Below are 15,938 nucleotides of genomic sequence, written 5' to 3'. Positions count from 1 at the left end.
ATCCCTCATTATTTTTAAAAATTAATAACTTTTCATGTGCTTATACTTTTTTAAGGAAATTATACTATAAAAACGAGCATGTTTTTATCTTTAATTTGAGTATCATATCGTTATAGTTTTTTCATTTAAAAAATATCATTTTACGTAGGGGCGTTTGCTGTCTGGTTTTAATGGATTTTAAATTAACCGTGGGTCAAACCATTAGTAATCGGTTTTGTCGTCAAAAACCGAAACAAACCTTTGAAAATTGAAAACGACCGGGCAAAAGTTAATGAAAAAATCAATGGTGAAATCAAACCAATGACCGGTTTGAACGTTTTTCGGTTTCAAATCGAACAACGAACATCCATAACTTGTTAAATGATTACAAATGTAAGTGTTTCCCGCTGCATCGCGCGGGCACTCGTCTAGTATTTTTAAAATAATTTATTAGTTGTTTTGATGTGTTACTGGGCTATGTGTGCAGAAAATAAAGAGCTGTTGGGCTATGCTTAATTGGGCACTTGGGCTATGTGTTGGAGAGAGAGAATTTTGTTGCCCTTTCTTCATCTTCAAATACATACATTTCAATAAGTATATGCAAGTTTAATCTCTATATTATTAATATCCTTAATTTGAACATTTTAAAAACCTCAGGTCCTCAAATAAAAAAAAAGGGTTTTTATTTTTATTTTTTTTATTTTTGGACGGATAACATCAACGCCACCTGTCTAGCTTTGGGCTGTCACAAATACAAGAAGTTTGCTGGCATAAATGGATAACGATCAATCTGACTCCACAAACTTATGTACACCGCAATAAACGTATATATTCAATATTCCGTGCATAAAAGCTAGAACTTTATTTCTTTTCAGTTTTTTCAAACTTCTTGAAAGATGGTTAAAAAAACTCCGGTAACCACAACCCCAGCTACTGGGGGGAATACCGGCGACTACACAGATTTTACGAACACTACCCCAGTTACCCAAGCTGGGGCAAGTGCAGTAAATAATCGCTCACTGGGATTCACCGATACCCGGTTAGAGAGAGAACGAACGAGGCTCCCCCACCAAACACTCGATGAAATTAAAGCGTGGGCGGAAGCACGTCAAAAAGAATTCCAAGCTGAGTTGGACGAACGCTTGCGTTCCGTCCAACAGGCTGACGAATTCGGAGAGTACTGGGACAATGATTCGGAGGAATCCGATAGTGACGCAAACCCTCGTCATAGGGCGAAAGGGAAGCGTAAGGAAACAGACTCCCAACCGAGAAGGCATTTTGAAGAAACCTTCAAACCAAAAAACACAGGTGGAAATCCACGTGACTTCTCGAAAACATTTACCCCAACTGCTGCAAAGGCGGGAACGTCCAAATTTGCAAGGGATATTGCGGAAGCAATCGTCCCGAAAAGTGCCAAACAGATGTCCAACATCGGCACTTACGATGGTATATCTGATCCAGACGATCATTTGAACAGGTTCATAGCGGGGGCAACCGTCAGCAGTTGGACGGAACCTACGTGGTGTTACATGTTCCAAATGACGCTTGTTGGGGCAGCTAGAGCGTGGTTCGATCGTCTACCGGTCCACCACATCTACGATTGGGAAGACTTCCAGCAAAAATTTAGCCAACACTTCAGCCAACAAAGAAAGTATACCGAAGAGCAATGGACAATCCTAAAATGCATTCGAGAGGAAGATGAATCTTTGCCAAACTTCATCACTCGCTTCAACTCAAAGAAGCTAAGTTTGGGTAATATTAGCGAAGATCTTGTTCGCGCTGCTTTCATCCAGGGCGCGAACGACCCAGAGCTCATCCGCACCTTAACGGGTAAAGATGGCATGCCATCCACATGGGATGCCATCATGACAGCAGCTAAGCGCTTTGCGGAAACGGAGAAGCAACTGGGTAGAGATCTCCCCCAGAGCACAAACCTCTACACCCAGAAAACAAGAGAAGACAACGTCCTTACCGCCCGATTAAACAAAAAGCGGAAGCTAGGCATTTGGCAGTCAAGGGTAAACTTTGACACCTCATCCGGCTTGCAACATCGGTTAGGCGGAAGGGATAACGTACAGTCAAACCGGAACTCCAGATGGACGCCACTCACCAAAAGCGTCACCGAGATATTCGCCACTGAGGAGCTCCTATGGCCAAAGGCTCCAATAATCCGACATCGTCACAATGCTGATCGGAGCAAATACTGTGACTTTCACAGGACAAAAGGCCACAACACTGAAGAATGCACAGACGTAAAGGACATGGTCGAAGCATTTGTCAGAGATGGGACGCTCGCGCACCTCGTGGCGCAATGAACGCTGAGCAGGCTGATGCGTGTAGAACCCCAGTTGGGGAAAACACGAATAAAATTGCAGCTTCAATGTTGGAGACTACATACTGCGTAAACAACGAGATCCCGAACCAGGTGCATATCGGCTCGATGGTACTCCCAACAACATGGAAGGGAGCTCAATTACACAGTTTGCATGTAGATCAATTCCAAATTTGTAAAGAAAAGGCCCAGAGCCACTTCTAATGGAAATGATTCTCCTTAAAACATCGACGCTGATGATTTTACATTTATACTTATGAACTTTCCACACGGATATGCCGGTCTTCACCGCATACATAAGTGTGAAAGTCGTTGCGTGGGGAAGGCGGCAAAACCCGCATAAACCCAAAAAACGGCAAACCTTCACGCAGGTCAGTTAAAAGGTAAAGTTCAGTCATCCCACTAAATGAAAGTGCCGGTCTATCCGCATTAATCATGATAGAGGAAACTGAACACTAACCTATTAACAACCGCGCGTCGAACGGTTAATTTATTCAACACGGATATGCCGGTTTTCACCGCATAATTACGTGGAAGGTCGTTGCGTGGGGAAGGCGGCAAAACCCGCATAAACCCAAAAAACGGCAAACCTTCACGCAGGTCAGTCATAGGTAAACTTTGGTCATCCAACTAAATGAAAGTGCCGGTCCTAACCGCACAAATCATGAGAGGAAACCGAACGTATTGACAACCGCGCGTCGAACGGTTAACTTATTCAAAATACTTTAGAAAATTTCTAACAGGAGGAAAACCTCCACGCAGGTCAGATGTAGGTAAAGTTTAGCCATCCTACTAAGTTCAAGTGACGGTTCTACCCGCACAATCACGAAAGAGGAAGCAAAACTTCAACCTATTATCTACCACGTTCAAACGTTAACTTATCCTAAACACTTAGAAATTTCTAAAAAGATGAGGAAAACCTCCATGCAGGTCAGATATAGGTAAAGTTTAGCCATCCTACTAAGTGCAAGTGACGGTCCTACCCGCACAATCACGAAAGAGGAAGCAAAACTTCAACCTATTATCTACCACGTTCAAAGGTTAACTTATTCTAAACACTTGGAAAATTGCTAATTTAAACTAAAGTATGCAAGTCATATAACGTTTATAAAGCAAGTAATCCAGTGAAAATAGCGGTCTTACCCGCATAAAGATTTATATTTCATAATATTCATTACAAGAATGGCCGGGTAACTACCCGCCTACAAGAATATAAATCTATACAAGCTAAACCTATCCTAACAGTGGGAAGGGATCTTCAGGATCAAGCTTCAGGGCCACTTCCACTTGGACCAGCACCATCAGTAGAGCGTGGCGGTTCAAGGAAAGCTTTAAGGATAGCTAGCCCATCATCAACAGCAGCAGCTTCGTTCACCTTCTCCACCACCGGATGCGGGAAGGCGGCATACTGATTCACTGCTTGGTCGTATACAGCTTCAGTATCCACATCAAATAAAGGGAAGTTGGAAGGCGGGATGCCTTTCTCAACGAACCCTAGACCAAGCAGGAAGCCGGCATTTTCCCCATCCTCATGAGAAGCGTTGAGGGCTGCGCTCATAGCATCGTCATAAGACGTCTCCGTGAAGACTCGATGCACAACCTACAAAAAAGAAAATACAAGTATCAGAACCTTTTCTATTTACAAAGAAAAGCGTGAAGACATTATGATGCTAAACATACCTGAGACAACGCTTCTCGAAGAAGCCATTCCTTGGCAACCAGAGCCTCCTGGAGGGCAGCTTGAGCTTCGTTACGGGCGCGTTCGGCTTCACTTTTGTTGAGGTTGGCAAGCAACACTTCTTTAGCCCGCAGCCTCTTCGACGCCCTATAGCTTCCGCTCAGTGTGGTCAAGCACCCCCCTCTGGTCCAAGATCTCTTGGAGATTTTTGGCGTCTTCCATCGCCAAGGCATCATGAGCCTGCTGGAGAGCCTCTAATTTGGCTTTAAGCTCCTCATTCTCCACGCGTAGAGGCTCAGCAACAGCTTCAGCCTTGGTGGCCCTCTCGGTTGCGTTCCGTGCAGTTTCCTTAGCCAGCCGAAGCTGTTTGTTAACAGCTTAGGCAGCCTTGGAACGGGCCTCGAGCCGGGCCTGAACTTCAACCTCGAGGGCCTTGAAGGCCTTCTCCTTTTCCGCAGCCACTGCGGTAAGCCTTACGTTCTCCTCTCGGACAGCCCGCGCCCGAGCTACTTCTTGAATGCGAGCTGCTTTTAACTTGTCGTTTTCACGACAAAGCAGCTCGACGCGCGGCTGCATCCGGGCCAGGAGAACCCGAAGCTCATTGGTTAGCCTACCCTCCTGGTAGCTAGCCATGGCTTCCCCCAACGCACCACTGGGAGCTGCGTGACGAGCCCACTCCACGCACTCCACAGGTGTGCGAAGGGTTGTTCCTCGGCGGATGTTCTATCGTGGAACATACACTTCATTGGAATCCGACACTGCAAAAAACAAAAAGCAGTTAGGAAAAGATGATAAAAAAAAAAAAAACCAACAGGCCAAAAGAACCCTACGCACCTGTAGGGTCAACAACAGGCCGATAGCCGCCAAACCCATAACCTGAACCCAAGGGAAATCCATCCAAGAGGTCAGGCAGATGGGAAGGAGGCAGAGGTTGGCGAGAAGCCCCAAGCATACCTGAAGGATCGGCTGCAGCTGCCGACGTCGGAGGCATGGAGGCCCCCGCGGTAGAAACCAACGGAGGTGAACTCACCGGAGGTGAACTCACAACCGTGGTCGTCGCTGCGGAATGCGCAGAAAAAGTAACCGCCGGCTCAGTGAAAGATGCGGTAAATATGGCACTGACAGCAGGCGGTGATGTCATCACAGCTGGAACAGTTGGCTCAACGGAGTGAGCAACTGAACCAGCGGAAGCAGACGCAGGCGCAGCCGCCTGGGTCGTCGCCTCAGGTAGGCTGACCAAGCCTACCGTCATGGGTCCGGAGGTACTCCTCCCCGCTCCACCCTGGAATGCGTCAACATCCACGCCTGCACAAAGAAGATAAGTATTAATGATGGAAAGCTATGAAGTTAAAAATAAAGTTTGTACTTACGGGTTTTCTTGAGCCTAAAAGTGCGGACAGGCGGGGATGAACCCGATGGAGCCGGCCTCTTCACGCCGCTCACCGTTGTCATCCTGGGCTCTCCGGAGGTGACAGTCGTCGCAGCCTCCGGAGCAGTGGTCTTATCACCACCGGGGTTCCCCGCCACCTCCTCGCTCTCGGCCTCTGAGTCAGACCGAGGCACCGGATCGGCAGTGGAGGCCACCTTCTCCTTCCCCTTCCCGCCGGCAGCCTTCTTCTTCCGCACCAACGGAGGACCATCTGCGGATTCCTCATCAGAACATAAGATTAGAGGAATTCCAGCAGAGGTTTCAGCATTGAGGGGTCGAGGGTTGAATAGCGCCTTACCTGGCCGCCTGGCGCTCAGGATCTCGTGGCCTAGCGGGTAGACCTCCACGAACCGATCCGCCGTTTGTTCTAGGATGGGCAACTCGTTCTCATCTAGAGCACTAGTACCCATCCGAGCGGGACTGTCAGCCTCCCGCGGATACAGGAGCGACTGCAAGTCGTTCCCCTCTGAAATAAAAGAAAAGCAGTTAGAAGACAAACCTATATAAACAAAGTAAACAGAGCATACCGTAAGGAACAGAGTTCAAACCGTATTCGAGGACGATCGGGATCTTTTGCGCATCCGCATCCTTCCACACCCGGCTCATCCCGAGCATCACCATCCCGGACTTCGCAAACCGGTAAACCGGAGATTGGACTCAGGAAATCTTTGAAAACCATTCCGTCTCCTGGTAGTTGGAGGCGTGAAGGCTGGGGAGAGCTTGCCCATTCTTAAATTTCATGGCAAGAGGGATGGCGCGAGCGGAGATGAAAAAGAACTCCCGCTTCCACGAACGAAGACTGCGCTCGGTTGCGCAAATCTTCAAACCCTTTATACGGGTTATCAGAGTATACCACCCCTGGATGCACCTCCAAGAGTAGAAGGTCATCAGGCGGTCGACGAAGGGCTCAATGCCCAGAATCCGGCACACCCACTCGAAGTGGCGAATCTTCGCGATCGCCATCGGGTGCACCTCGGTCAGGTGTACACCGTGCCTCTCTAGGACACGGTACACAAACTTTGTCAATAGGAACCTAAGATTCCCATAGACAAAGAATGCGTCATATACCCCGATCTTGCCTCTGGGGGCATCATACACCGTCTGATGAGGTTCAGGAAACTCAGGCTCGAGAGACTCGAGCATGAACTTCCTGACGATGTACTGATATAGATCGACAGGCAGAGCACACTGGCACTCGCCAGCAGTACTCTTGTCATCAGCGTACACCCCAGCCTCCTGGGCTGTAGCCTCAAGACCGTGAGAAGACATCTTGCAGATATGAAAGAAGAAAACGATTTCAAGAGAGTGCTCGACGGAAAAGGTGAGTATTCGCCGGAAATCGTTTTGAAGATGAAGAGAAAAGTGAAAGTGTGGATTACAAAGAACCCTCTCCCCCTTTATATACTAATCGCAATTAATGCGATGAATTTAATGCGGAAGAGAGAGAAATCGAAGGTGCAATGAAACTATGACACGCGACAAAAAGCAAGCTGGCAACAGTTGTTGAAAGGACGCGTACCATTAATTTCGCGGCTACGCGCCCGAAAAATCGCGCCCACGCGCCTGAAAAAGCGTCTGGAATGACCATGTACTGTCACGTCACCATAACTTCCTGCACGTCCTGACACAGTCAGAAGAAACCGTCGCACGACGTTTCAGTAGTTTGGACTGTTCTTATCCTTTCACCAACTCTTCGAATTTCAAAAAATTTCAAAAAAAAAAAGATTCAAAAGTAAGCGGGAAAATACCCCTTACATTGGCAACCAAGTAACTGTAAGACAGGTGCGGGTACAGTGTTAAGGCAAAACCCTTCACATACTTAGCACCCGTAGGGAATTGACGCCAGGAATACCTTGGCAACCAACTATAAGACGGGTGTGGGTACAGTGTCAAGGCAAAACCCTTCACATACTTAGCACCCGCAGGGAATTGACGCCAGGAATACCTTGGAAGTAAAGTAACCGTAAGACGAGTGCGGGTACAGTGTTAAGGCAAAACCCTTCACATACCTAGCACCCCGCAGGGAATTGAAACCAAGAAGGATCTTCTGGGCAATGCTTGCGGAAACGGGAATAACATCCCCGCATAGCGGGAACGTCGAGAACTACATTGTTTGAAGCTCCAAGATGGAATTGGTGGTTTTAACATAATTGATCACTATGTTCAAAACTACCAAAACCTCATGGAGAATCCACACAAGTGGGACTCAACGCTCCTGACTTGCGAGGAGGTTACAGACCTACCCGCATCATACCCAAAGATCAAGCAGGAAAGTCGGGAATTTCTGCAAGTGACATAAGGACTTCCGCGGGAAGAATCCCCATGGAAAACCTTAAAACTAAACCCTTTTCAAAACCCTTTGCTTAAGTCCAAAAGTTCACCTCACTTTATTAAACATTCATGAGAAGAACATTGGACTGGGGGACTTGAAGAGGTAGGTCCCAGCAGAGCCCAGTTGGACCCGCAAGACTCACCTTGAAAAGAGACGTCTGCGCAGAAACCAACTGGATCCGCAGGACCCACAATGCTCAGAGACGTGACGTCCTTACGCGCAGTACGCAAGCTGTTCCCGCAGGAAATGCCTCCCAATGGTGAAGTACTCTGCCTGTTCCCGCGGTTGCGGATACAAGCCATCAGGGAAGGCCACCCGCGCAGCAAGGCTACACGCACAAGGCACTTAGCTCAATAATTCAGTTGTCACCTGAAGGAATGAGCAAAGCCGGGAACAATCCCGCACAAAGGCGGGAGGGGGAATACTCCCGCCCAAATAAGCCAGTCCGTACGATACGGGAAGATCTTTTGTACTGTACCTGACGAGGTATGGGCAAAAGATCTGACCAAAGATACGACAGCTCATGACAACAGTATGGCGAGCAGCATGCTCTTGTACTGTATGTCACTATTAGCCGCTGCCTACTCACCAACTTCTGTCATACCACGTGCATAGCCGGCAGTTGGTGGAAAAGGAATAGTACACAGAAGGCCTGGTCACTGTCAGCCGCTGCCTACCCACCAACTACCAGCATGGCACGTGCGTAGGCCGCAGTTGGTAGAACAGGAATACTATTCAGCCGGCTACACCTTCTTGGAAACCTACCTTCGGCTATAAATACCCCAAATGGTATGATCATCTTATCTCATCATATCTTATCATCATATACTATCTCGTATTACATATTATACCTGATATCCGCTCTAGCAATCTCTTAATATACATTTATATTCAAGAGCAATCTAGTCTGATTCTCACGCCGGAGGGTGGTCACAAGGAGGAACCCCCCCCCCCCCCTTCTCAGTGACGAGCTCACGGTGTCTGTTTTGCAGGTTATCAGAAGAACCTTCTTTGCCGGGTCTAACCCCTCGTGGGAAACATCTATCTAACCCCCAGGTTATCCGTAATCTGCCCGGGGTCCGATTAGTGTTTCTTCAGGGCTGTCACAAATACAATAAGTTTGCTGGCATAAATGGATAACGATCAATCTGACTCCACAAACTTATGTACACTGCAATAAACGTATATATTTAATATTCCCATACTTTTCCTTTTCAAATCCATTATTATTAGTGTAAACAACTCTATGAATTTATTTTCTTTACAAACGCATATAAAATAGTTATACTTGTAAATATATTCCAGCATAAAAGATAATCAAAGCTTACAACCTTTGAACTTACGGTTATCAATAAAACATTACACTTTACATATATAACTCGTTACAATTATGCTACGTTCCGAGTTTAATAAATGAAAGAAAAGAGAAGAAATTGAATTAAGAGAGAAAATAATCACAAAAAAAAAGAACTAATTAGCTATGGTATTCTTGCATTCGATAAAAAGAAAAATACATACCTTATGGATTTAACGTCGTTTCTCTCTAATTTAAAAGGATGAAAATAAACATCAATTTTCTTTTTCTTTCCATTTCTTTTAACAAAAAAAAGCTATGAACACGAATTTTCCTAAATTTCTTTCGACTATTCTCATATCCCTCGATTAATTAAACTTGGAAACACAATGTTAAAAAAATTGTTAGACCGATACATGGTCCAGCCTAGTAGCTGATCCAGTTAGACTATGCGCAGTGGGTTCTCCACGTGGCGTCATTAGATTCGGCCAATACAATTTTTAGCTTTCTATCCATCCTAACACACGTTAACACACTCACAGACTTGCCCTTAACGCCCTGACTCACGTCCCTATGTAATGGTGTTTAACGCCCCTAACACGGTTTATATTAATGACATGACTACCTTAGCCTTATGAAATAAACGAAATAAATATAGGCCCCATGGCCAAGCCACTGTCCCTTGGCTATCACTAAAGCACGTCTTGATGGTCTCTAAAACAACAACTTCTTCCATTTCCAAACTTAATAATAATGGAGAAGAGCAAGTGGTTAGCCACAGTAGCCTGCATATGGATCCAGTGCAGCTCCGGTGCCTCGTACACCTTCGGTATCTACTCGGCCGTCCTCAAATCGAGTCAAGGCTACGATCAATCCACTCTAGACACCGTATCCGTGTTCAAAGACATCGGTGCCAATATCGGGGTTTTATCGGGTTTACTCTATGATATTGTCACGGATCATAACCACCGCGGGCTCGGACTCTCGTTGGTTTACTTGGTTGGAGCGGTTCAGTGTTTTGTTGGGTATTTTCTTATGTGGTTGTCTATTACTGGAGTTATTGACAGGCCTCATGTGTTGGCTATGTGCTTGTTTATGTTCCTGGCAGCGCACGCGCAGACGTTTTTTAATACTGCGAACGTTGTTGTGGCTGTTCGGAATTTCCCGGATTATGGTGGGACTAATGTTGGGATTATGAAGGTAAGTTTGTTTTTCATATGTTTCGGTCGTGTCATAGAAACAAACAGTAAAAAGTTTTAATAAAACTGCATGATGTTTGGGCGGGACATATTACATGTCACATGTTTTCAACCAGTAATTTTAGACAAATTTTACTCACACACCATTTAGATCTACCATCTAGGTTTGATCACACATCATTCAGTATACGATTCATATGCTCAGTATATTAGTACATTGCTCGTATTTGTCACTACATAGTTGATGGTCAGGGACGGCTTCATAGGTGGGTGTCCAGCCGGGGCACGTCTTTTTTAAAAATTCTTAATGGCTATATATATAGAATACCTGAACGCTTATAATCTTACTAATTTTACAATACCCAAATACCTTTTAGAGCCACTTTTTTCAAATTATTCGCATATTTATTGACCCATTAAAAATTAAAAAAAAAAGCTCAACATCGAATAGGCGGGATAACAAATATAAATAAGAAAATTTAAACTACATAAATGAAACGAATAGACAGGATAACAACATCAACTTCGAACACCGACGGTCACGATAGCACATGCATAAAAGAGTTTTTTGAAATTGTAGTTACTAAAATCTTATTTACTATCCCCAATCCTCCAAGAACGATTTAGTGGGTTGACGATGATAGCTATCGAGAACAGAATATTAGGAAAGATAAACTACGAATAGTTCATTCACCATTTTGTAATCAAATAACTTTACAAATCCTCAGTTAGCTATTGGCCTATTTAGTATGTTAACTCATTCTAATACTATGATTTTGCTAATTGTTATGCTTATTGCCATAGATTTAATCGTTATTTAAAAAAATTTACATTATATAGTACGTTAAATTTTAAGGGGCATATATTTTCGGCTCGGCTGTGTGAATTATGAGGGTCAGCCCTATTAATGGTACAACTATATACATTGTACAAATTCACATGCACACCGTACATCTTTTTATATAGAAGTATTTGGTCTTTTTGGTCCATTCATTATTAATATTCATTTAAAGTTTGTGGGGTTCTCCTATGTCAAGTAGTCAATAGGCCTTTTATTGTTTTTGTTTACTTTTGGTTTTATGTTCTCTCTTACGTGTAATCCTTGATCTCTAATCTCTTCTTGCATCATAAACATGTAAATTTAAACACACATATTTATACTAAAAATAGAATGATTAAAAATCGCTAAAGTCGGAAGACAAAATCGTAACATTAAAATCAAAGCTCTAGATGATGGAGTTCTGGTCTGACAACATCTACATGATCTTGTTTTTCTATGCAAAATGTTCGCTACTTACGGGCATGTAACTCTATGTGTAGCCTAATGTATACCCTAGTTTTTATCGTTTTCACATTTGACTTTTCGTTCTATGTTTTCGTATGTTTAGCTAATCTAAGACTCTATAAGTAGGCGTTACTAACTATCAAATCATTTTTGTATAAAACAATTTATATCGAATTTTTAAAATTGCAGGGGTTTCTAGGGCTAAGCGGAGCAATACTAATACAAATCTACCAAACGCTATTCGACGGCAAACCAACAACCTTCGTACTAATGCTTGCTGTTTTCCCATCACTCGTATCTCTCGCACTAATGACTTTAGTGCACGCAAACCCTTCAAACACGACCGACGACAAGCCTCATTTGGACCGCATCTCCCTAATCTCGCTAAGCATCGCCGCATATCTAATGATTATAATCATCTTACAAAACATTTTCACATTCCCATCATGGGTTCACATCCTCACAACCACCATTCTTGTGCTCATAATATTATCCCCTCTTCAAATCGCCCTCACCGCTCAAACAAACCAACCACCACCACCACCATCCGTTACCACGGCTCCATTGATCACATCTCCCGAGGCTGCACTCGCAACCTCGGTTGAAATGAATTTAATTCAAGCAATGTGCACCATCAACTTTTGGTTGTTGTTCCTAGCCATGGTTTGCGCATTGGGGTCAGGGTTGGCAACCATCAACAACATAACTCAAATAGGCGAGTCGCTTGACTACTCAACGGTTGAGATTCACGCAATGATTTCTCTATGGAGTATATGGAACTTTATAGGTCGGTTTGGTGGCGGATATGTGTCGGATTTTTACTTGCATAGATACGGATGGGGGAGGCCGTTGTTTATCTCGTTTACACAATTAGCAATGATTATCGGCTACTTAATAATCGGCTCTAGTGGGAATTTGTACATTGGGACAGTGATTGTGGGTGTTTGTTACGGGTCACAATGGTCTTTAATGCCTACAATTAGTTCGGAAATATTTGGGGTGAAACATATGGGGACTATTTTCAACACTATCGCTACTGCGAACCCTATTGGTTCGTACATACTTTCCGTGCAAGTGATAGGTAATATTTACGACAAGCAAGCAAGAGGGGGGTCGTGCCATGGGATACGTTGCTTTATGCTTTCGTATTTCATATTTGGCGGGGTTTGTGTTGTTGGGGTTGTTGTTTCATTCGTGTTGTTTCTTCGGACAAGGGGTTTTTATGCTCAAAGACGGTTGAAGTTGTTAAAAGGGTAGCGAGACACGAGGTGGTAAGCGTGTGTTATATATATACACACACGTTCGGTTAATTATATGAACGAATATTACAGTGATCGTGTTTATTGATTTGATCTTTGTTAATCTATTCATTAAGGTTCATTTCTATCCAAATAAACATACGATTGTAATAGGTGTATGATTTGTTAGTTCACACTAATAGGTTGTTAATTTAAATGCATAATGAACATGTTCATATCTCCTAAGTTACTCTTATTAAGTTATGAGATGAGAAATACTAGATTTAATCACTTTTTAAACGTAGATCATTTTATATTAACTTATTACTAAAAACTATGCCGTATTTTCAACAACATTGTATAGTTTGGGCTTGTTAGAACACAACTGGGCCAGGTCATTGTTTCGGCTAGATGTGTACAAAACCGGTTTTAAACCCAAACCAAACCGGTCAAAAGTTTATAAACCGGTTTAGAAGCAAGATAGGCCGGCTTGATCCAGCTCGGTTCAGTTCGGTCCGGTTTAGAACTGGTTTAAACCGGTTTTCCTCAAACCGGTTTGGTTGTTCAAAAGGAGAACCGAGGGCTGTGCACGGTCCGGTTCGATTCGGTTTTCAAGCAAAACCGAAACCGAAGTCATTGGTTTTTTCGGGTTTCGGTTATTTTCGGTTTCGGTTCGGTTATAGTCGGTTTATTTCAATTATGTGTAGACATTGCAAAAAAATAATAAAAAATGAAGATGATAATTTTAAGCTTGTAAGAGTGTATTAGAGTATCACAAATATACTGAACACAAAAAACAAAATTAGACGCATGTTACGTGAAACCATACGTATACAAAGTTGCTAGGGTAATAGCTTTTAAAATTCAACAAAGTTCTTAACCAAAAAACACTAAAAGGTTTAGTTCTAATCTTAATTCATCATCTTGTTCATCTTCAAAGTTTAATCCTAGTCTTCATAATCTTCATCACCATTAATCGGTTCGGTTCGATTTTTTTCGGTTTTTTTAAAAATGGAAAACCGAACCGAAACCGAAAATTCGGTTTATCCAAAAAACAAAAAATAATCGTCGGTTAATGTTTCGATTCGGTATTTTCGGTTAATTCAGTTTTCTGCTCACCCCTAGGAGAACTCGTACCCAAACCAGCTTGGGTGAAACTGGTTTTTTTTATACCTCTAGTTTCAGCACAAGGCTATGCTTTAGACACTTAGATAATATTCCTTGCCCCATAGGCTGAGAGTACTCAAGAGTAGTGTGCACAATAAAAAACAGGCCCAAACCGATTCTAACCAGCGGTTCCTAATTGGATTTGAGTATTGGGCGTCGAACCAGTTAATCAGAATAGTTAAGAAACTACCTCTTAATGGTTACCTGCAACATATGAGTGTAACGTCTAAGCATACCAGCTCATTCACCCACCTAATTAACTACAATTTTCTCATAACATTAGGTTAATTAACTTATCATAAGTCTAAAATCATCTCAAACGAGTCATTCGGCTACTTTAACGTTTAACCGTCAGTTAATACACGGTTTGAATTTAAAACTCGTACCCATTTATGCAAAACCTCCACTCTCTGTCTAGCTCAAGAAAAGTTGTCACCTTTTCTCTCCCTACTATCTGTCTAGCTAAGGTGTCAATGGTTCGGTTAATTTGTGTATAAGCCCTAACCGAAACTTTCAGTTAGTATGTTTTGATAACGGTTCGGTCTTGGTTAAATTGGTTATTGACGGTTATTCGGTTATTAAGGGTTACTTGATGGGTTGAACCAGCATAATCCAATCAACAAATACTCACTCTGGATTTTTACTCAATTGATCACAATGCTCAAAAAGAATAAAAATAGCAACTTAAACAACACTAGCTAACAATGGTTTTTACTTTTTACTTGGTAGTTGGAAAATATAAAAAGAAGCTAAAAAAACTAACCATATAGAGTTTTTACTCAACTGGTCACGAATTTTACAAATGTATGTAGATCGATTCGTGAACACAGGAAGTAAGCATTGCACAAGGTCATAAGAATGATGTGAACTAATAAAATTTAAGTAGAATATCGGTTCGGTTAATTTGGTTATGCAGCATACTAAAACCAAAACAGAACCGCATTTTTCAGTTAATCAGTCATGGTTCGACTGAACCATTAGTTAATTGTACGGTTTAGTCGAGTTAATTCAGTTAAGATTTGGTTAATTGCGCATCACTAAGCTACACCTTATGAAGTCCCAGTTTGTACCTCCTACGCGATGCCCGATAAATATGCCATGTTTATTATGCACAAATGTTTAGGTAATTGGTCATTAGCTTCATCATGCTTCCTATTTGTTTGTAATTGGAAACTAATTTCACCGTTATGAAGTTCATCTGATCCTGGTTACATGACACACAACATATGAAACTAACAAGTAAGCTACTAATTAATCTCATGGAACAGCTTAACACAACTATTGTACAAAATGATCCAAATACAATAGAGTGACAGATAAGCGGGCAACAAGCTGCACCGCCAAACCCCCCCCCCCCCCCCCTTGAATGGCAAACCCGATCATACCGATAAACATAAGTCATTCATTCGAAGTCTCAAAAGGCTACAGACTACAGTACGTACGTGCTAGCTAGAGTGCTATACCAGTATACACAAATAATAGTTCATCAAATCTGAATTCTCAAAAACCTAGACCCACATATTTCACATTCCCAATTTTCAAAAGGTTTAATCATGAACACATTAACAATCTTTCAAAACGTTTAATCATGAATAAATGTCGTTAATTCTGAACCTTTGGTCGTTTGAATTGAAGCTTGAAATCGATGGCCACTTATGAACACTAAAATCGATCGTGCGTTTGTAATGAATTTAGGGGTGTGTAGAAAACCGAAAAAACCGAACAGAAGCATTAACTGACAGTTTTTTTTGGTTTTTCTGAAAACCCGAAATTCCGGTTTCGGTTCGGTTACCCATTTCAAAAATACCGAAAAAAACCGAACCGAACCGATTAACTTTAAATATTAAAATAAATAATTTAAATGATTGTTAATATATTTATACTAAGCCATATGCGACAACAACCGAAACAAATTAGGAGTTTGTTGGTTCAATAGATTTGTAAGATAAATTAGAGTTTGTGAAAGGAATGGTAAATGTTAATATGTATTTTTGTACGTAAGAAC

The 15,938-nt window shown here is 42.6% G+C and overlaps 1 protein-coding gene across 1 annotated transcript; it reads left to right on the top strand.

Annotated features, from left to right (window-relative positions):
- The first annotated feature begins 9,672 nt into the window (after positions 1 to 9,672).
- Positions 9,673 to 12,920, top strand: LOC143593210 (protein NUCLEAR FUSION DEFECTIVE 4-like). The gene is made up of 2 exons (XM_077072909.1): positions 9,673 to 10,244; positions 11,718 to 12,920. Exons 1-2 carry the CDS (start codon positions 9,798 to 9,800, stop codon positions 12,783 to 12,785), a joined length of 1,515 nt encoding a protein of 504 aa, XP_076929024.1. The 5' UTR covers positions 9,673 to 9,797; the 3' UTR covers positions 12,786 to 12,920.
- The last annotated feature ends 3,018 nt before the right edge of the window (positions 12,921 to 15,938 follow it).

The sequence above is a fragment of the Bidens hawaiensis genome, unplaced genomic scaffold, assembly GCF_021521415.1.
Source record: "Bidens hawaiensis isolate Kalapana, Puna unplaced genomic scaffold, B.hawaiensis_p1.1 tig00041832_1, whole genome shotgun sequence".
Classification (NCBI taxonomy): domain Eukaryota; kingdom Viridiplantae; phylum Streptophyta; class Magnoliopsida; order Asterales; family Asteraceae; genus Bidens; species Bidens hawaiensis.
This window is presented reverse-complemented; position numbering and strand designations above follow the sequence as displayed.